This window comes from Cherax quadricarinatus, chromosome 6, assembly GCF_038502225.1.
Source record: "Cherax quadricarinatus isolate ZL_2023a chromosome 6, ASM3850222v1, whole genome shotgun sequence".
Lineage (NCBI taxonomy): Eukaryota > Metazoa > Arthropoda > Malacostraca > Decapoda > Parastacidae > Cherax > Cherax quadricarinatus.
In genome coordinates, this window is record NC_091297.1 from 19361716 (window position 1) to 19381023 (window position 19308).

Here is a 19308-nt window from a genome sequence, read left to right on the forward strand (position 1 = left end):
GAGCCTTGTGGGGCTCTAGTAGTGTTGTGGAGCCTTGTGGGGCTCCAGTAGTGTTGTGGAGCCTTGTGGGGCTCCAGTAGTGTTGTGGATTCTAGTGGTCCTCCAGTAGTGTGGATTCTAGTGGTGCTCCAGTAGTGTTGTGGATCCTAGTGGTGCTCCAGTAGTTTTGTGGAGCCTAGTGGGGTTCCAGCATGTACTTCCCTAGTTGGTTATAAAGTCTTCTCGGACAAGCTCAAAACTAGTAAGTCATATAGCTAGAGAAAGTTGTTGCTGGGGGAAGGTGTAGTTGAAGCAGTTGTTGCTGGGGGAAGGTGTAGTTGAAGCAGTTGTTGCTGGGGGAAGGTGTAGTTGAAGCAGTTGTTGCTGGGGGAAGGTGTAGTTGAAGCAGTTGTTGCTGGGGGAAGGTGTAGTTGAAGCAGTTGTTGCTGAGTGAAGGTGTAGTTGAAGCAGTTGTTGCTGAGTGAAGGTGTAGTTGAAGCAGTTGTTGCTGAGTGAAGGTGTAGTTGAAGCAGTTGTTGCTGAGTGAAGGTGTAGTTGAAGCAGTTGTTGCTGAGTGAAGGTGTAGTTGAAGCAGTTGTTGCTGAGTGAAGGTGTAGTTGAAGCAGTTGTTGCTGAGTGAAGGTGTAGTTGAAGCAGTTGTTGCTGAGTGAAGGTGTAGTTGAAGCAGTTGTTGCTGAGTGAAGGTGTAGTTGAAGCAGTTGTTGCTGAGTGAAGGTGTAGTTGAAGCAGTTGTTGCTGAGTGAAGGTGTAGTTGAAGCAGTTGTTGCTGAGTGAAGGTGTAGTTGAAGCAGTTGTTGCTGAGTGAAGGTGTAGTTGAAGCAGTTGTTGCTGAGTGAAGGTGTAGTTGAAGCAGTTGTTCGCTGAGTGAAGGTGTAGTTGAAGCAGTTGTTGCTGAGTGAAGGTGTAGTTGAAGCAGTTGTTCGCTGAGTGAAGGTGTAGTTGAAGCAGTTGTTGCTGAGTGAAGGTGTAGTTGAAGCAGTCGTTGCTGAGTGAAGGTGTAGTTGAAGCAGTTGTTGCTGAGCAAAGGTGAAGCAGTTGTTGCTGAGCGAAGGTGAAGCAGTTGTTGCTGAGCGAAGGTGAAGCAGTTGTTGCTGAGCGAAGGTGAAGCAGTTGTTGCTGAGCGAAGGTGAAGCAGTTGTTGCTGAGCGAAGGTGAAGCAGTTGTTGCTGAGCGAAGGTGAAGCAGTTGTTGCTGAGCGAAGGTGAAGCAGTTGTTGCTGAGCGAAGGTGAAGCAGTTGTTGCTGAGCGAAGGTGAAGCAGTTGTTGCTGAGCGAAGGTGAAGCAGTTGTTGCTGAGCGAAGGTGAAGCAGTTGTTGCTGAGCGAAGGTGAAGCAGTTGTTGCTGAGCGAAGGTGAAGCAGTTGTTGCTGAGCGAAGGTGAAGCAGTTGTTGCTGAGCGAAGGTGAAGCAGTTGTTGCTGAGCGAAGGTGTAGTTGAAGCAGTTGTTGCTGGGGGAATGTGTAGTTGAAGCAGTTGTTGCTGGGGGAAGGTGTAGTTGAAGCAGTTGTTGCTGGGGGAATGTGTAGTTGAAGCAGTTGTTGCTGAGTGAAGGTGTAGTTGAAGCAGTTGTTGCTGAGTGAAGGTGTAGTTGAAGCAGTTGTTCGCTGAGTGAAGGTGTAGTTGAAGCAGTTGTTCGCTGAGTGACGGTGTAGTTGAAGCAGTTGTTGCTGGGGGAATGTGTAGTTGAAGCAGTTGTTGCTGGGGGAAGGTGTAGTTGAAGCAGTTGTTGCTGGGGGAAGGTGTAGTTGAAGCAGTTGTTGCTGGGGGAATGTGTAGTTGAAGCAGTTGTTGCTGAGTGAAGGTGTAGTTGAAGCAGTTGTTCGCTGAGTGAAGGTGTAGTTGAAGCAGTTGTTCGCTGAGTGACGGTGTAGTTGAAGCAGTTGTTCGCTGAGTGACGGTGTAGTTGAAGCAGTTGTTCGCTGAGTGACGGTGTAGTTGAAGCAGTTGTTCGCTGAGTGACGGTGTAGTTGAAGCAGTTGTTCGCTGAGTGACGGTGTAGTTGAAGCAGTTGTTGCTGAGTGAAGGTGTAGTTGAAGCAGTTGTTGCTGAGTGAAGGTGTAGTTGAAGCAGTTGTTGCTGAGTGAAGGTGTAGTTGAAGCAGTTGTTCGCTGAGTGACGGTGTAGTTGAAGCAGTTGTTGCTGAGTGAAGGTGTAGTTGAAGCAGTTGTTGCTGAGTGAAGGTGTAGTTGAAGCAGTTGTTGCTGAGTGAAGGTGTAGTTGAAGCAGTTGTTCGCTGAGTGAAGGTGTAGTTGAAGCAGTTGTTGCTGAGTGAAGGTGTAGTTGAAGCAGTTGTTCGCTGAGTGAAGGTGTAGTTGAAGCAGTTGTTGCTGAGTGACGGTGTAGTTGAAGCAGTTGTTGCTGAGTGAAGGTGTAGTTGAAGCAGTTGTTGCTGAGTGACGGTGTAGTTGAAGCAGTTGTTCGCTGAGTGACGGTGTAGTTGAAGCAGTTGTTGCTGAGTGAAGGTGTAGTTGAAGCAGTTGTTGCTGAGTGAAGGTGTAGTTGAAGCAGGTGTTCGCTGAGTGAAGGTGTAGTTGAAGCAGTTGTTCGCTGAGTGACGGTGTAGTTGAAGCAGTTGTTCGCTGAGTGAAGGTGTAGTTGAAGCAGTTGTTCGCTGAGTGACGGTGTAGTTGAAGCAGTTGTTCGCTGAGTGACGGTGTAGTTGAAGCAGTTGTTCGCTGAGTGAAGGTGTAGTTGAAGCAGTTGTTCGCTGAGTGAAGGTGTAGTTGAAGCAGTTGTTCGCTGAGTGAAGGTGTAGTTGAAGCAGTTGTTGCTGAGTGAAGGTGTAGTTGAAGCAGTTGTTGCTGAGTGAAGGTGTAGTTGAAGCAGTTGTTCGCTGAGTGAAGGTGTAGTTGAAGCAGTTGTTCGCTGAGTGAAAGGTGTAGTTGAAGCAGTTGTTCGCTGAGTGACGGTGTAGTTGAAGCAGTTGTTCGCTGAGTGACGGTGTAGTTGAAGCAGTTGTTGCTGAGTGAAGGTGTAGTTGAAGCAGTTGTTGCTGAGTGAAGGTGTAGTTGAAGCAGTTGTTCGCTGAGTGAAGGTGTAGTTGAAGCAGTTGTTGCTGGGGGAAGGTGTAGTTGAAGCAGTTGTTGCTGGGGGAAGGTGTAGTTGAAGCAGTTGTTCGCTGAGTGAAGGTTTAGTTGAAGCAGTTGTTGCTGGGGGAAGGTGTAGTTGAAGCAGTTGTTCGCTGAGTGAAGGTGTAGTTGAAGCAGTTGTTCGCTGAGTGAAGGTGTAGTTGAAGCAGTTGTTCGCTGAGTGAAGGTGTAGTTGAAGCAGTTGTTGCTGAGTGAAGGTGTAGTTGAAGCAGTTGTTGCTGAGTGAAGGTGTAGTTGAAGCAGTTGTTGCTGGGGGAAGGTGTAGTTGAAGCAGTTGTTCGCTGAGTGAAGGTGTAGTTGAAGCAGTTGTTCGCTGAGTGAAGGTGTAGTTGAAGCAGTTGTTCGCTGAGTGAAGGTGTAGTTGAAGCAGTTGTTCGCTGAGTGAAGGTGTAGATGAAGCAGTTGTTCGTTGAGTGAAGGTGTAGTTGAAGCAGTTGTTACTGAGTGAATAACTTTGGCCGGGTGCAGAGCCGGAGGCTCTGGCGAGAAGATAGCTCAAGTCTTGAAACCTGTGGCCAGAAGCTGACTGTTCTAGGAGTGGTCGACAATGAACTCGATTCTATACTCATAAGTTAGTTTTCCATTTCATCAGGTAATTGTATTTCCCTGTCTCGGTTATCTTCGTATCAGATCCTTTTCTCTTTGACTAAGTGTATTGTTATAATAAGTATTAATAAACTGTGAGTGAAACAGCAAAGCCACTGTCCCCCCCATCTTTAGTTTTTTACTCTGTAAAAGACTGATTTTTGTGAGTGAAAGGTTAAGTGGAAGTGATTGTAGTTACAGTAGTGTGTAATGAGGTGAAGTAGAGCTCGAGCTGACGTAACTTTTCATTCGTTAAGTGAATATTGAGGTTGAGAAGGGACAGTCTTTCTCCCCTGTGATATAACGTGGTTGTGTAGTGACGTTTGTGTGTATTATGTAGTGACGTTAGTGCTGTAATGTTATGGAGTGTTGTATAGTTAGTGCATGTCTGTATAGTGTTCTAGTAATATTAATTGCAATGTTGTTATTTCAGGGCGACGCTAGCAGCACTCTCCAGCTTCCTGGATGCCTTTCAGAAGATTGCTGACGCTGCCACCAGCACACGAGGTAATTTGTATACCACACTCTTCAATTTTTTTTTTTACCCTGTAAGGGAAACGTAATATATTTTGACCGCTAATTTCAAAGATTTACAGATTGTATACATTTAAAAAAGCTTATGTCCTTGGCATCATGTACGATGGTTGAGGATGTTAAGTACATGTATGTATGTGTCGGTGTTTGGGGGGGGGGTGCTCGCGTGAGCGCGCTATGGCTACAGGGGTTGAGTCTCTTGGCCCCTGATCTTCGCTAGATGCTACTGGGTTCTCTCTCCTGGCTTCGAGAGCCTTATCGTGCCACTCCATTGTCAAGGTCGTTCCACATCCTGGCTAAGACTGAAGGAATACTTCCCAACATCCCTGGAACTCTTGTGTTTTCAGCTTCCAGCTGTACTCTTGTTCCGATTCCGTCTCTCAAACGTCTCCACCCTATCAATTCCTCTCGGTATTTTGTATGTTATAATATCACCTCTAGTAATTTTTTCCTTTTATGTGATCAGGTTTAGTTCCCTTAATCTCTCTGTTTAGGACATACCCTATACTTTCCAGACTAATCTTGAAATGCCTGACATGGTACGAGTTCCATTCTTTTACTGCATATTCCAATATAAGTCTGACATATGCTGTCTACAGTGTCGTTAATAACTCTTTCCTGTAAACTAATCTTAGGTCTGCCAGACGCGCATTTTCCTCATCAGTTAAATAACAAAAAGGCACAATACCGTGACTGGAACGATACACAAATAACCATTGGACCTTGTCAATGGTCCAAGTCGGACCGAAACGTCGTCGTAAGCTTCTCTCTTTTATGTGCGGGTTATTTGTGTATCATTCCTCAGCAGTTATTTGCTTGTGTGCCTCGGGCCATATGCTCGGTACAGTTCTCACGCCGAGGTCCTTCTATTTGAGCGAGGTTTGCAGCCTTTGCCCCCCGAACTTGTACCCCATCTCTGGTCTGTTTTGCTCATCCCTAATCTTAATAACATTGCAGTTGTTGGGGTTAAATTCTAGTAGCTACTTCTCGGACCAGACCTGCAGCCATCCAGGTCCATTTGTAGTATTTCCTTGTCACCTGTGTGTATTCTTGTCATTAGTTTCGCATCTGTGAACAGGGATGCCTTTGCCTCTATCCCGTCCATTGTTATTCAAGTACGTATATAAGAAATAGTGGAAGATTGAGACACTTATGCAGCATATGGGAATCTTTATTCAGGAAACGTTTTGCCACACAGTGGCTTCATCAGTCCAATACAAAGAGGAAGGCGTAAGGAGAGGAGGAGTATGAGGTAATCAGTCCCTCAACCTGGAGTCTGTGTTCAGTCCAACAATCTTGTAGAACCATTCATCACACACAAGAAATAGTACCGGTCCTAGTAGCGATCCTTGAGACCCTACTCGTCACTAGCGCCCATTCCGACAACGCCTCTTGGGTAATAACTCATCGTTTCCTTCTTGTGAAGTATTCCTTGTTCCACTGTAGTGCCTTCCCTGTTATTCCTGTCTGCTTTTCTAGCTTTTGTCTCACTCTGTTGCGTGATAGTGTCAAAAGCCAGTCTAAAAGTATGTAATCTCCATACCTCTCTCTTTCTTCTGTTTCTGTTACCTTGTCGTGGAACATCTGGGAAGCCATGCTGATTGTCATGTATGAACACACACTTTCAAGGTTCTCCACCATTCTTCTCCTGATACTAATCCATAACTTTGCATACTATGCATGTCGGTAACACCGGCCCTGTAGTTCAACCCTGCCTGTCTATCCTTTTTTTTAAATATTGGGATTACATTTATTTGCTGTCTCTCTCACCTCGGGTAGTTGCGCTTTGTCGATTAACTTATTAAAGATTGTTGCGTGTGTGTGTGTACTCGCCTATATGTGGTTGCAGGGGTCGATTCATGGCTCCTGGCCCCGCCTCTTCACTGGTCGATACTAAGTCACACTCCCTGCTCCATGAGCTTTATCATCCCTCTTCTTAAAGCTGTGTATAAAACTTGGCTCCACTACTTCACTCTCCAGTTTATTCCACTTCCTGACAACTCTTAAGGCTAAAGAAATACTTCCTAACATCTGTGGCTCCCATATGCTACAGCGGTTATTTGGTTGATGTGCGCCTCGGGGTATGTGCTCGGTATTATACTCGCCCCCAAGATCTTTTATCTTGAGTGAGGTTTGTAGTCTTTGGTCACCTAGACTGTATTCTGTCTGCCGTCTTCTTTGACCTTCCCCAATCTGCATGACTTTACACTTGGTGGATTAAACTCCAGAAGCTGTGTGTACACTCGCCTAATTGTACTCGCCTAATTGTGGTTGCAGGGGTCGAGGCTCAGCTCCTGGCCCTGCCTCTTCACCGACCGCTACTAGGTCCTCTCTCCCCCTGCTCCATGAGCTTTATCATACCTCGTCTTAAAACTATGTATAGTTCCTGCCTCCACTACATCGCTTGCCAGACTATTCCACTTCCTAACTACTCTATGTCTGAAGAAATACTTCCTAACATCCCTTTGACTCATCTGAGTCTTCAGCTTCCAATTGTGACCCCTTGTTTGTGTCCCATCTCTGGAACATCCTGTCTCTGTCCACCTTGTCTATTCCACGCAGTATTTTGTATGTCGTTATGTCTCCCCTGACCCTCCTGTCCTCCAATGTTGTCAGACCGATTTCCCTTAACCTTTCTTCATAGGACATTCCCCTTAGCTCTGGAACTAGCCTTATTGCAAACCTTTGCACTTTCTCTAATTTCTTGACGTGTTTGACCAGGTGTGGGTTCCAAACTGGTGCTGCGTACTCCAGTATGGGCCTGACGTACAGTGTATAAAGTCTTGAACGATTTCTTACTGAGGTACCGGAGCGCTTTTCTCAGGTTTGCCAAGCGCCCATATGCCGCAGCAGTTATCTGGTTAATGTGTGCTTCTGGCGATGTACTTGGTATTATACTCACTCCTAGGTCTTTCTCCTTGAGTGAGGTTTGCAGCCTTTGGCCTCCTAGCCTATACTCTGTCTGCGGTCTTCTTTGCCCTCCTCCAATCTTCATGACTTTGCATTTGGCGGGGTTAAATTCTAAGAGCCAGTTTCTGGACCACACATCCAGCCTGTCCAGGTCTCTTTGTAGCCCTGTCTGGTCCGTGTCTGATTTAATTCTCCTCATTAACTTCACGTCATCTGCAAACAGGGATACTTCTGAGTCTATCCCTTCCGTCATGTCGTTCACATATACCAAGAATAGCACTGGTCCCAGGACTGACTCCTGTGGGACCCCGCTCGTCACTGGCGCCCACTGTGATACCTCATCATGGACCATGACTCGCTGTTGCCTCCCTCTTAGGTATTCTCTGATCCATTGCAGTGCCCTTCCTGTTATACGTGCCTGTTCCTCTAGCTTCTGTACTGATCTCTTGTGAGGAACTGTGTCGAAGGCCTTCTTGCAGTCCAAGAAAATGCAATCAATCCACCCCTCCCTCTCATTTCTTACTTCAGTTACCTTGTCGTAAAACTCTATTAGGTTTGTGACACAAGATTTGCCTTTCATGAATCCGTGCTGGCTGTCGTTTATAATCTTGTTCCGCTCCAGGTGCTCCACCAGTCTCCTCCTGATAATCTTTTCCAAGACTTTGCATACTATACATGTTAGTGACACTGGTCTATAATTTAGTGCTTCACTTCTGTCTCCCTACTTAAAGATGGGGACTACATTTGCCTTCTTCCATACTTCAGGTAATTGCCCAGTTTCAAGGGAAGTGTTGAAGAGTTTGGTTAGTGGCACACAGTGTCCCTGCTCCCTCTAAGGACCCACAGAGAGATGTCTGGTCCCACCGCCTTGGAGGTATCAAGGTCACTTAGGAGTTTCTCCACCTCTCCTCAGTTGTGTGTAATTCATCCAACACTTGTTGGTATATCCCTTGTTGCTGTATGCCACTGTTTTGTCTTCCCGTTGTCCCTTCAGCCTCCACTGTAAATACTTCCTGAAATCTCGTGTTGAGCTCCTCGCATACCTCCTGGTCATTTCTTGTGAGCTCCCCACCTTCTTTCCTCAGCCTGATTACCTGGTCCTTGACTGTTGTCTTCCTCCTGATGTGGCTGTAGAGTAGTTTTGGGTCAGACTTGACTTTCGATGCTATGTCATTTTCATACTGCCGCTGTGCCTCCCTTCTTATCTGTGCATACTCGTTTCTGGCTCATCGACTAATCTATTCTCCCGAGTCCTTTGCCTTCTGTACTTTTTCCATTCTCTAGAGCACTTAGTTTTTGCCTCCCTGCACCTTCGGGTAAACCAAGGGCTCATTCTGTCCTTCCCATTATTTCTGTTACCCTTGGGAACAAACCTTTCCTCTGCCTCCTTGCATTTTGTTGTTACAAAGTCCATCATTTCGTTTACTGATTTTCCTACCAACTCCTGTTCCCACTGAACCTCCTGCAGGAAGGTCCTCATTCCTGTGTAGTCCCCCCATTTATAGTTTAGCTTTTCCCTTTCTACTCCTGTTACCCTCTCCACTTTTAGCTCCATGATGTATTCAAAGCTCATAACTATGTGGTCACTAGCTCCAAGGGGCCTTTCATATGTGATGTGCTCAATGTCTGAACCACTCAGGGTGAACACGAGGTCCAGTCGTGCTGGTTCATCCTCCCCTCTCTCTCTCTGGTAGTATCCCTAACATGTTGGTGCATGAGATTTGCCAGCACCACATCCATCATCTTGGCTCTCTGTTTCGGGACCCCCGTGTGGCTCCAAGTTTTCCCAATCAATCTCCCAGTGATTGAAGTCGCCCATGACTAGTAACTTCGCTCTACTTGAGTGGGCCCTTCTTGCCACCTCAGCTACAGTGTCCACCATTGATCTGTTGCATTCATCATATTCCTCTCTTGGCCTCCTGCAGTTCTGTGGTGGGTTATACATAACTGCCATGACTCCCTTGTGTTCCCCTGACTGAACTGTACCTACTATGTAATCCCTTTCTCCAATCTCGTCCATACCTTCCATTTCTTGATAAGCCCACCGGTTTTTTATTAGTAGTGCAACCCCTCCTCCCCCCTGCTCCTTCTATCCTTCCTCAGGATCTGATATCCAGGTGGGAAGATTGCATCTGTTATTATCCCAGTGAGTTTCGTTTCTGTAACCGCTATGATGTCTGGGGACAACTCCTTGATTCTTTCGTGCCACTCCTCACATTTATCCGTTATTCCATCCGTGTTTGTGTACCAAACCTTCAATTTCTTTTCAGTAACTGTGGTCTGGGGGGAGAGGTGGGTTAGGGGGAGCAGGGGCCTATAGGGGGTTGGTGTGGGGGTGGGGTCTCTGGTGTGGGGGCAGAGGGCCTATGGGGGTTTCAGTGGGGGTGGGTGTGGTGGTGAGGGGGATGGGGTAGAGGGTACAGTGTGAGAGTTGCTGTGGGTTACTGTGAGGGTGGGGTTTGTGGTGAGGGAGATGGGGGAGAGGGTACATTGTGTGGTTTACTGTGGGTTTCTGTGGGGGTGGGGTTGAGCTGAGGGGGATGCACCAGTTACTGAGGGTTACTGTGGGGGTGGGGTTTATGCAGAGGGGGATGTGTGGCTTACTGTGGGTTTCTGTGGGGGTGGGGTTTGTGCTGAGGAGGATGGGGGCAGAGGGTGCAGTGAGTGGGTTTTGGGTTAGGTCGTTTGGTTGCTTTGGGATTGCCATGGTTGTGTTCCTTCTGTGGGTGGTACTGGAGGGGGTTGTTTGTTCTTCCACATGGGCCTGATTTCTCCTGCTCTCCACCTTCCTTGCCTCCCATTCCTCCTTGCGACATTGCACCCTCTCTTTCAGTGCCATCCTTTTTTCTTGTATTCTGTCTCGGTATAGGTACACACTCCGGAACACCTGATTGTCCCTTAGGCATGCTTTCTCCTGCAGGATCCGGTTTTGAGCTGACTCTGCCTTGAAAATCACTTTGACTGGATGTTTTTTTCCCCTCGCAAACCACCCAGTTCTCTGAAAATTTGTCAGCTGAGTCATGTCGTCCTCTCCTATTGCTTTCATGATGCTTTCAATCATTTTTTTCTCCTCCTGTTTCCTTGCCTTGTAAGTTTCCCCATCTACTTCTTGGAGCCCATAGACAAAAATGGCCCTCTCCCTTTCATCTTCCCACTGTGCTTCCCTGAGCATCCTCTGATTCAAATTAGTTCCTGCCATTAATGCGTTGCTTCTTACTGTCTCTTCCCTATCTGGTGTCCCTCTGCTTATTTGTTCCTGGACATGGCAGTTGTCTGTTAGAGCCTCTGTGTATAGTTTAGCTCCTTCATTGACTTTAGTCCCCTCATTAGTTCTTGCTGTTCTCCCTGCCTTTTCCCAGACCCCCCTTTGGTCTGATGGGGTCATTGCATACAGTATATCTCCTTTGTCCCCTACTGTCCCCTCATCGGTGACTGATATAGTAGCTCTTGGTGTCATGACTGTACTGTCCTTTGATTCTTTAGGCTGTTTCAGTCTCTTTAGTTCTTCTACTAAGCTCTGTATCTTAGCTTCAGCTGCTGTGATTTGTAATTCCCATTTTCTGCTCTCCTCAGCTATTTTCTCTTCCATTTTCTTGCTGATCTCTTCGTTTCCTTCCCCACTCCTCCTCTCTTCGCATGAGCTCTGCCTCCCAGTCCTCTCTCCCAGGTCCACCACTCTCTTCATCCACCATTCCTCTGGTTCTCCGTCCAGGCTTTTGGTGTCCCATTTTTTTTTCTTTTCGCAGAAGGAAGAGCTTATGCCAGGGGTGCTGTGGAGGTGGGTGTTTGTTGTGAGGGGAGGGGAGTGTTTGTTGTGGGGAGAAGGGAGGAGGAGACAGGGAGGGGAAAAGGATAGTGAGCTGGAGGGGGAACAGCAGCAGAGGGAAGAGAGAGAGGGGGGAAGACCAAGGGGGACAGGGGGAAGAGCAATGGGGGGAGGGGAGTAGGAGTAGGGAGGATGAGAAGGAAGATGATGAGGGAGAGAAAGTGGGATAAAGAGAGATGGGGTGTGGTTGAGTATGAGTTAGAGAGGGGGGAAGGGAGAGTCAGTGTGTGGAGCATGTGAGTTGAGGAAGATCAGCCTTTAGTGTGCTTGCAGGCCTGGGAGGCGAGGGGAGAGGGAGGAGGAGAAGGAAGAGGAGGTGAGGGGGGGAGATGGAGGAGGATGATAGAGAGGGACAGTGTGTGTGAGTGTGAGCTACAGGATTAGAGAAAGAGGAGGAGGATAGAGATAGTGTGGTTGAGTGTGAGTTAGAGAGGGGGGGAGAGAGAGAGAGGGGGGAGAGAGAGAGGGGGGAGGGAGAGAGGGGGGAGGGGAGTGTGTGTGTGTGTGGGGCGTGTGGGTTGGGTAGTGTTCTTGCTGGCCTAGGCGAGGGGAGAGGGAGGGGGAGAATGGAGGGTAGGTGGGGGGAAGATGGAGGAGGTATAGGAGGAGGAGGAAGGGAGGGAAAGAGATAGGTAGAGGAGGTTGGTAGGAAAGGGGGGAGGTGGGGAGAAGATGGAGGTATAGGAGGAGGAGCAGGAGGAAGGGAGGGAGGGAAAGAGAGGAGTAGGGGAGGTAGGTAGGGATGAAGGGAGGGGAGGTGGGGGAGACGATGGAGGAGGTATAGGAGGAGGAGGAGCAGGGGGAGGAATGGAGGGAAAGAGAGAGAGAGAGAGAGAGGGAGAGAGAGAGAGGGGGGGGGAATGGGAGAGGTAGGTAGGGGGGAAGATGGAGGTATAGCAGGAGGAGGAATTCAATTCAATTCAGTTCAAAGTTTATTCTCTATAATGATTACAATGCTGAGTTTACAGAATTTGGTTATTGTGTGGTTTACATGTAGTAAAATAATGATTACAGAGTGTACCACTAGAACACCTAGCATGGCTAGGCATTTCGGGCAGACTTAGTTTAATTCTTAATTTTAAAATATTACAAATTATGAGGTAAGTTGGTATTATGGCTAAGTGACTAAATACTAGTTTGTGAGTTTAGCAATGTGAATGCTTTTGTTTTGGCACAGTACATAGTTTCAGTATTGGAGCATTACAGGATTCATTATTTTAAGATTGAGATTAATATTTCTGTTTATGGTCAAATGGGTGAGTGAGTGTAAGTGTGAACCACCAGGTGGTATTCGTGCAGTTAGTTGACGGGGTGTATCAGGGAGATAAGATGTTTTCTAATGGTAGTTTTGAAGGTGATGAATGTGTCTGCAGTTCTAGAGTTCTCAGGTAGGGTGTTCCAGATTTTAGGGCCTTTGACATACATTGAATTTTTGTAAAGGTTTAGTCGGACACGGGGAATGTCGTAGAGATGTTTGTGTCTGGTGTTATGCCTGTGGGTTCTGTCACAACTATCAAGAAAGCGTTTTAGGTCAAGGTTAATATTGGAGTTTAAGGTCCTGTAGATGTAGATTGCACAGTAGTAAGTGTGGATGTACTGAACAGGGAGTAAGTTTAGATCTGTGAAGAGTGGGGGGGGGTGTTGCCAGGTATGGGATTTAGTGATTATTCTTACTGTGGCTTTTTCTTGGGTTATTATTGGCTTTAGGTGTGTTGCTGCAGTTGATCCCCAAGCACAAATAGCATAGATGAGGTGTGGATAAATGAGTGGTATAGTGTGAGAAGGGCATTTTGCGGCACGTAGTATCGTATCTTGGAGAGGATCCCAACCGTTTTGGATACTTTTTTGGTTATGTGTTGGATATGGATGCTGAAATTCAGGTTGTTGTCAAGGTATAGGCCTAGGAATATGCCCTTATTATGTCTGGTAATTAGAGTGTTGTCGATCTTAATGTTAATTTGAGCATCTCCTGCTCTGCTACCAAACATAATATAGTAGGTTTTGTCAGTGTTAAGCGTAAGTTTATTGGCTGTCATCCAAGTCGATATTTTGATCAGCTCCTCGTTAACAATGGTGTTGAGGGTGGCAAGATTAGGGTGAGAGATGACGTAAGTCGTGTCGTCAGCAAAGAGAATGGGTTTCAGGTGTTGGGATACGTTTGGAAGGGAGGGAGGGAAAGAGAGAGGGAGCCAGGGAAAGAGAATGGTAGGGGAGGGAGGAAGGAAGGGAGGGGAGGTGGGGGGAAGATGGAGGAGGTATAGGAGGAGGAGGATGATTAAGGGAGGGAAAGAGAGAGAGAGGGAGGGATGGAAAGAGAGAGGTAGGGGAGGTACAAGCAAGGAGAGTGTGAACTGTGGGTATGTGTGGGTTTGAGACGGGTCCGTTGTGCGTGTGCGTTACTATCCTGCCACGAGTCCAGGGAGGGATAATCTCGCTGCCAGGCTTATGGGCCTATCATAGACTCCACGTGCATGCTACTATGTACCGAGACAGCCTGTATGGGCAGTACCCTGCCTATGCCTTTGCACCTACTCGTGCATACCTGGATCTATACTTACTTAATGAGTCAACACCTGTGCAGCTACATGTGTTACCTGGAGCTATACTTACTGAGTAAACACCTGTGCACCTACTCGTGTATACCTACCTGGAGAGAGTTCCGGGGGTCAACGCCCCCACGGCCCGGTCTGTGACCAGGCCTCCTTAGGTCAGTGTCCCAGGATGCGACCCACACCAGTCGACTAACACCCAGGTACCCATTTTACTGATGGGGAACATAGACAACAGGTGGAAAGAAACACGTCCAATGTTTCTACTCTGGCTAGGAATCGAACCCAGGCCCTCACCGTGTGAAGCGAGAGCGTTAACCACCAGGCCACCAGAGCTATATTCTTATTAACACCTGTGCACCTATTTGTGTATACCTGGAGCTATACTTACTTGCTGAATAAACGCCTGTGTACCTACACGTGTATACCTGGAGTTATACTTAATGAATAAACATTGTTAGTGTTAATTGTCCAACCTTGCTGCCTGCACGTGCACCACAGTGCCTCTGGTCCCCACCTTTGTTCACCTTCCCCAGTTCTACGCCTCTGCCAGTGATTAGTGCCCTAGGTATGATGGTGGCCCGGTGGCCTGGATGGTGGCCCGGTGGCCTGTATGGTGGCCCGGTGGCCTGGTGGCTAAAGCTCCCGCTTCACACACGGAGGGCCCGGGTTCGATTCCCGGCGGGTGGAAACATTTCGACACGTTTCCTTACACCTGTTGTCCTGTTCACCTAGCAGCAAATAGGTACCTGGGTGTTAGTCGACTGGTGTGGGTCGCATCCTGGGGGACAAGATTAAGGACCCCAATGGAAATAAGTTACAGTCCTCGATGACGCACTGACTTTCTTGGGTTATCCTGGGTGGCTAACCCTCCGGGGTTAAAAATCCGAACGAAATCTTATCTCTTATCTTCAGCTCTCCAGAGCAGGGTTTGTGACCCTCAGCTATCGGTAATATACAGGACCAATACCCCAGCAACCACAAAAAGGCTATTCGTTACGTCTGGCAGCCTGCACTGCTTGACTCATGCGCTGTACGATACTTCCCGTTCCGGCACCTCTTAAGATAAGATTTCGTTCGGATTTTTAACCCTGGAGGGTTAGCCACCCAGGATAACCCAAGAAAGTCAGTGAGCCATCGAGGACTAACTTTTTTTCATTGGGGTCCTTAATCTTGTCCCCCAGGATGCGACCCACACCAGTCGACTAACACCCAGGTACCTATTTGCTGCTAGATGAACAGGACAACAGGTGTAAGGAAACGTGTCTTAATGTTTCCACCCGTCGGGAATCGAACCCGGGCCCTCCGTGTGTGAAGTGGGAGCTTTAGCCACCAGGCCACTGGGGCACTAAACGCTGTATTCACTAACTCCTCTATCACTGCATGCACTATACACTGGAGTCACTAACTCAACTACCCTTTTCTTTTATCTCCCTGGCTTGGGTCACGCTTATTCTGTTTGAATTTTGGTATTGGGATGTGGCAATACCACCTACACCAACACTAGGCCTATGGCCATTCCACTCTCTTAACACTGATTCAAATTGTTTTCATGTATCCTTCACCTCCCTTTTCTGGTTGGGACAGATCGTGTATCACTTCTCGGGTTGTTCACTGACACTGTCAACTTCCGATGACCCTGGCAGTGGCTTTGATTGGCCACTAACTACTAAGATTCACGAGCGAAAACGAGCTGTTGCTCCCGCGCGGTGTACTCACCTAGTTGTACTCACCTAGTTGAGGTTGCGGGGGTCGAGTCCGAGCTCCTGGCCCCGCCTCTTCACTGATCGCTACTAGGTCACTCTCCCTGAGCCGTGAGCTTTATCATACCTCTGCTTAAAGCTATGTATGGATCCTGCCTCCACTACATCGCTTCCCAAACTATTCCACTTACTGACTACTCTGTGGCTGAAGAAATACTTCCTAACATCCCTGTGATTCATCTGTGTCTTCAGCTTCCAACTGTGTCCCCTTGTTACTGTGTCCAATCTCTGGAACATCCTGTCTTTGTCCATCTTGTCAATTCCTCTCAGTATTTTGTATGTCGTTATCATGTCCCCCCTATCTCTCCTGTCCTCCAGTGTCGTCAGGTTGATTTCCCTTAACCTCTCCTCGTAGGACATACCTCTTAGCTCTGGGACTAGTCTTGTTGCAAACCTTTGCACTTTCTCTAGTTTCTTCACGTGCTTGGCTAGGTGTGGGTTCCAAACTGGTGCCGCATACTCCAATATGGGCCTAACATACACGGTGTACAGGGTCCTGAATGATTCCTTATTAAGATGTCGGAATGCTGTTCTGAGGTTTGCTAGGCGCCCATATGCTGCAGCAGTTATTTGGTTGATGTGCGCTTCAGGAGATGTGCCTGGTGTTATACTCACCCCAAGATCTTTTTCCTTGAGTGAGGTTTGTAGTCTCTGACCCCTAGACTGTACTCCGTCTGCGGCCTTCTTTGCCCTTCCCCAATCTTCATGACTTTGCACTTGGTGGGATTGAACTCCAGGAGCCAATTGCTGGACCAGGTCTGCAGCCTGTCTAGATCCCTTTGTAGTTCTGCCTGGTCTTTGATCGAGTGAATTCTTCTCATCAACTTCACGTCATCTGCAAACAGGGACACCTCAGAGTCTATTCCTTCCGTCATGTCGTTCACAAATACCAGAAACAGCACTGGTCCTAGGACTGACCCCTGTGGGACCCCGCTGGTCACAGGTGCCCACTCTGACACCTCGCCACGTACCATGACTCGCTGCTGTCTTCCTGACAAGTATTCCCTGATCCATTGTAGTGCCTTCCCTGTTATCCCTGCTTGGTCCTCCAGTTTTTGCACCAATCTCTTGTGTGGAACTGTGTCAAACGCCTTCTTGCAGTCCAAGAAAATGCAGTCCACCCACCCCTCTCTCTCTTGTCTTACTGCTGTCACCATGTCATAGAACTCCAGTAGGTTTGTGACACAGGATTTCCCGTCCCTGAAACCATGTTGGCTGCTGTTGATGAGATCATTCCTTTCTAGGTGTTCCACCACTCTTCTCCTGTTAATCTTCTCCATGATTTTGCATACTATACATGTCAGTGACACTGGTCTGTAGTTTAATGCTTCATGTCTGTCTCCTTTTTTAAAGATTGGGACTACATTTGCTGTCTTCCATGCCTCAGGCAATCTCCCTGTTTCGATAGATGTATTGAATATTGTTGTTAGGGGTACACATAGTGCCTCTGCTCCCTCTCTCAATACCCATGGGGAGATGTTATCTGGCCCCATTGCCTTTGAGGTATCTAGCTCACTCAGAAGCCTCTTCACTTCTTCCTCGGTTGTGTGCACTGTGTCCAGCACTTGGTGGTGTGCCCCACCTCTCCGTCTTTCTGGAGTCCCTTCTGTCTCCTCTGTGAACACTTCTTTGAATCTCTTGTTGAGTTCTTCACATACTTCACGGTCATTTCTTGTTGTCTCTGCTCCTTCCTTCCTTAGCCTGATTACCTGGTCCTTGACTGTTGTTTTCCTCCTGATGTGGCTGTACAACAGTTTTGGGTCAGATTTGGCTTTCGCTGCTATGTCATTTTCATATTGTCTTTGGGCCTCCCTTCTTATCTGTGCATATTCGTTTCTGGCTCTACAACTGTTCTCCTAATTCTCCTGGGTCCTTTGCCTTCTATATTTCTTCCATTCCCTAGCACACTTGGTTTTTGCCTCCCTGCACCTTTGGGTAAACCATGGGCTCATCCTGGCTTTTTCATTAATCCTGTTACCCTTGGGTACAAACCTCTCCTCAGCCTCCTTGCATTTTGTTGCTACATATTCCATCATCTCATTAACTGGCTTCCCTGCCAGTTCTCTGTCCCACTGAACCCCGTTCAGGTAGTTCCTCATTCCTGTGTAGTCCCCTTTCTTGTAGTTTGGCTTCATTCGTCTTGGCCTTCCTGCTTCTCCCTCCACTTGTAGCTCTACTGTGTATTCGAAGCTTAAAACCACATGGTCACTGGCCCCAAGGGGTCTTTCATATGTGATGTCCTCGATATCTGCACTACTCAAGGTGAATACTAAGTCCAGCCTTGCTGGTTCATCCTCTCCTCTCTCTCTTGTAGTGTCCCTTACGTGTTGGCACATGAAGTTTTCCAGTACCACCTCCATCATCTTAGCCCTCCATGTATCTTGGCCCCCATGTGGGTCCAAGTTCTCCCAATCGATCTCCTTGTGGTTAAAGTCACCCATGATCAGGAGCTTTGCCCTGCATGCATGAGCTCTTCTGGCCACTCTAGCCAGTGTGTCAACCATCGCTCTATTGCTCTCGTCGTACTCTTGCCTTGGCCTCCTGCTGTTCTGTGGTGGGTTATACATCACTGCTATTACCACCTTGGGACCTCCAGAGTGAAGTGTTCCCACTATGTAATCACTTTCTTCTCCGCTGTCTCCTCTCTCCAGCTCATCAAAATTCCAGCGATTTTTGATCAGCAACGCCACTCCTCCACCCCCTCTGTTCCCTCTGTCTTTCCTCAGGATTTGGTATCCCGTTGGAAAGATGGCATCTGTTATCATACCTGTAAGCTTGGTTTCTGTGAGAGCTATGATGTCCGGTGATGCTTCTTTGACTCTTTCATGCCACTCCTCCCACTTATTTGTTATTCCATCAGCGTTTGTGTACCATACCTTCAGTTTCCTTTCCAACACTGTGGTTTGGGGGGCCTGTGAGGGTGGGAGACCTGGTGGCATACTGTGGGATTCTATAGCTCGGTGTTGGGTGGAGGCTGTGGGTATGGATTGTAGTGTGTGTTGGGATGGTGTGATAGGTTGTATGGTTCTGAGAGTAGTTGTGTGTGTGCTTGCCCTTGCTGTTCTGTTCTGCTCTGACTGACCTCTGCTGGTTCCCTCCTTGTCTCTTTTCCTAGCTCCTTTCGCTTTTTTGTCCTCTCCCTCAGCTGCTGTCATTCTGATTTTGTTCTGTCTCTGTCTAGGAACACCCTCTTGTACTCTTCCGAGTATTTCAATCGTGGTTTCTCTTGGAGGATCCTGTTCCGCACTGTTTCCGTCCTGAGAATCAGCTTGATTGGTCGGTTTCTCCCCTTCGAGTACCCCCCTATTCTCTGAAAATTTACAATCTCGTCCATCTCTTCACCTATTTCCGTGATGATTTTCTCAATCTCCTTTCTTTCTTCCTGCTGCCTTTCAGTGTGTGTCCTTTCCTCTCTCTCCTGAAGCCCATGGATAAACACTGATTTTGCCCTTTCTTCCTCCCATTGCCTCACCCTCTGTGACTCTGGATCCTGCCTGTATGTGGTCAGTTTCTCCCTTGATTTTTCCAGTGGCTCTTGATAGCCTTGTTGTGCCTCAGCATTTGACCTATCACCCTCTCCATCTGCAACCAGCTGATCTTCCCTTTCACTCCTTGGTCCTCCTTGGCAGACTGATGTGACCTTAGCATAATTCATAATTCCTTCCTTCCTGTTCGGCCTCGCAGCTTCATATGCTGTGTCTTCTCTGGTCACTGCCCCTGTAACCCGCTTCAGCCTATTTATCTCAACTTCTAGGACCCTTATCTTGGCTACTGCAGTTTTGACTTGTGCCTCCCAATTTTTTGTCTCCTTCTCCAACCTCTTTTCCAATTTCACAGAGAGCTCTTTCTCCATTTTTTTCAGAAAGCTCTCCTAATTTTCTCTCCCACTCTTGTTCCATCCTTTTCCACTGCTCCTCCATCCACTCCTCCCTACCAGAACCATTCTCATCTGATCCTTGGTTCCTGCGAGTCCCCACCATTTTTTTTTTGTGAGAGAAGAGAGAAGGGAAAGGTAGAGGGGGAGAGAGAGTGAAGGGAAGAGTAGGAGAGGGG

The 19308-nt window shown here is 47.7% G+C and overlaps 1 protein-coding gene across 3 annotated transcripts in view; it reads left to right on the top strand.

Moving 5' to 3' along the window:
• Positions 1 to 19308, top strand: part of mim (missing-in-metastasis) — an 867287-nt gene that overhangs the window by 157788 nt on the left and 690191 nt on the right. For all 3 annotated transcript variants that reach the window (XM_053781651.2, XM_053781657.2, XM_053781665.2), the window contains exon 3: positions 4107 to 4180. In XM_053781651.2, the coding sequence (XP_053637626.1) occupies positions 4107 to 4180 (74 nt within the window). The remainder of the gene's footprint in view (positions 1 to 4106; positions 4181 to 19308) is intronic.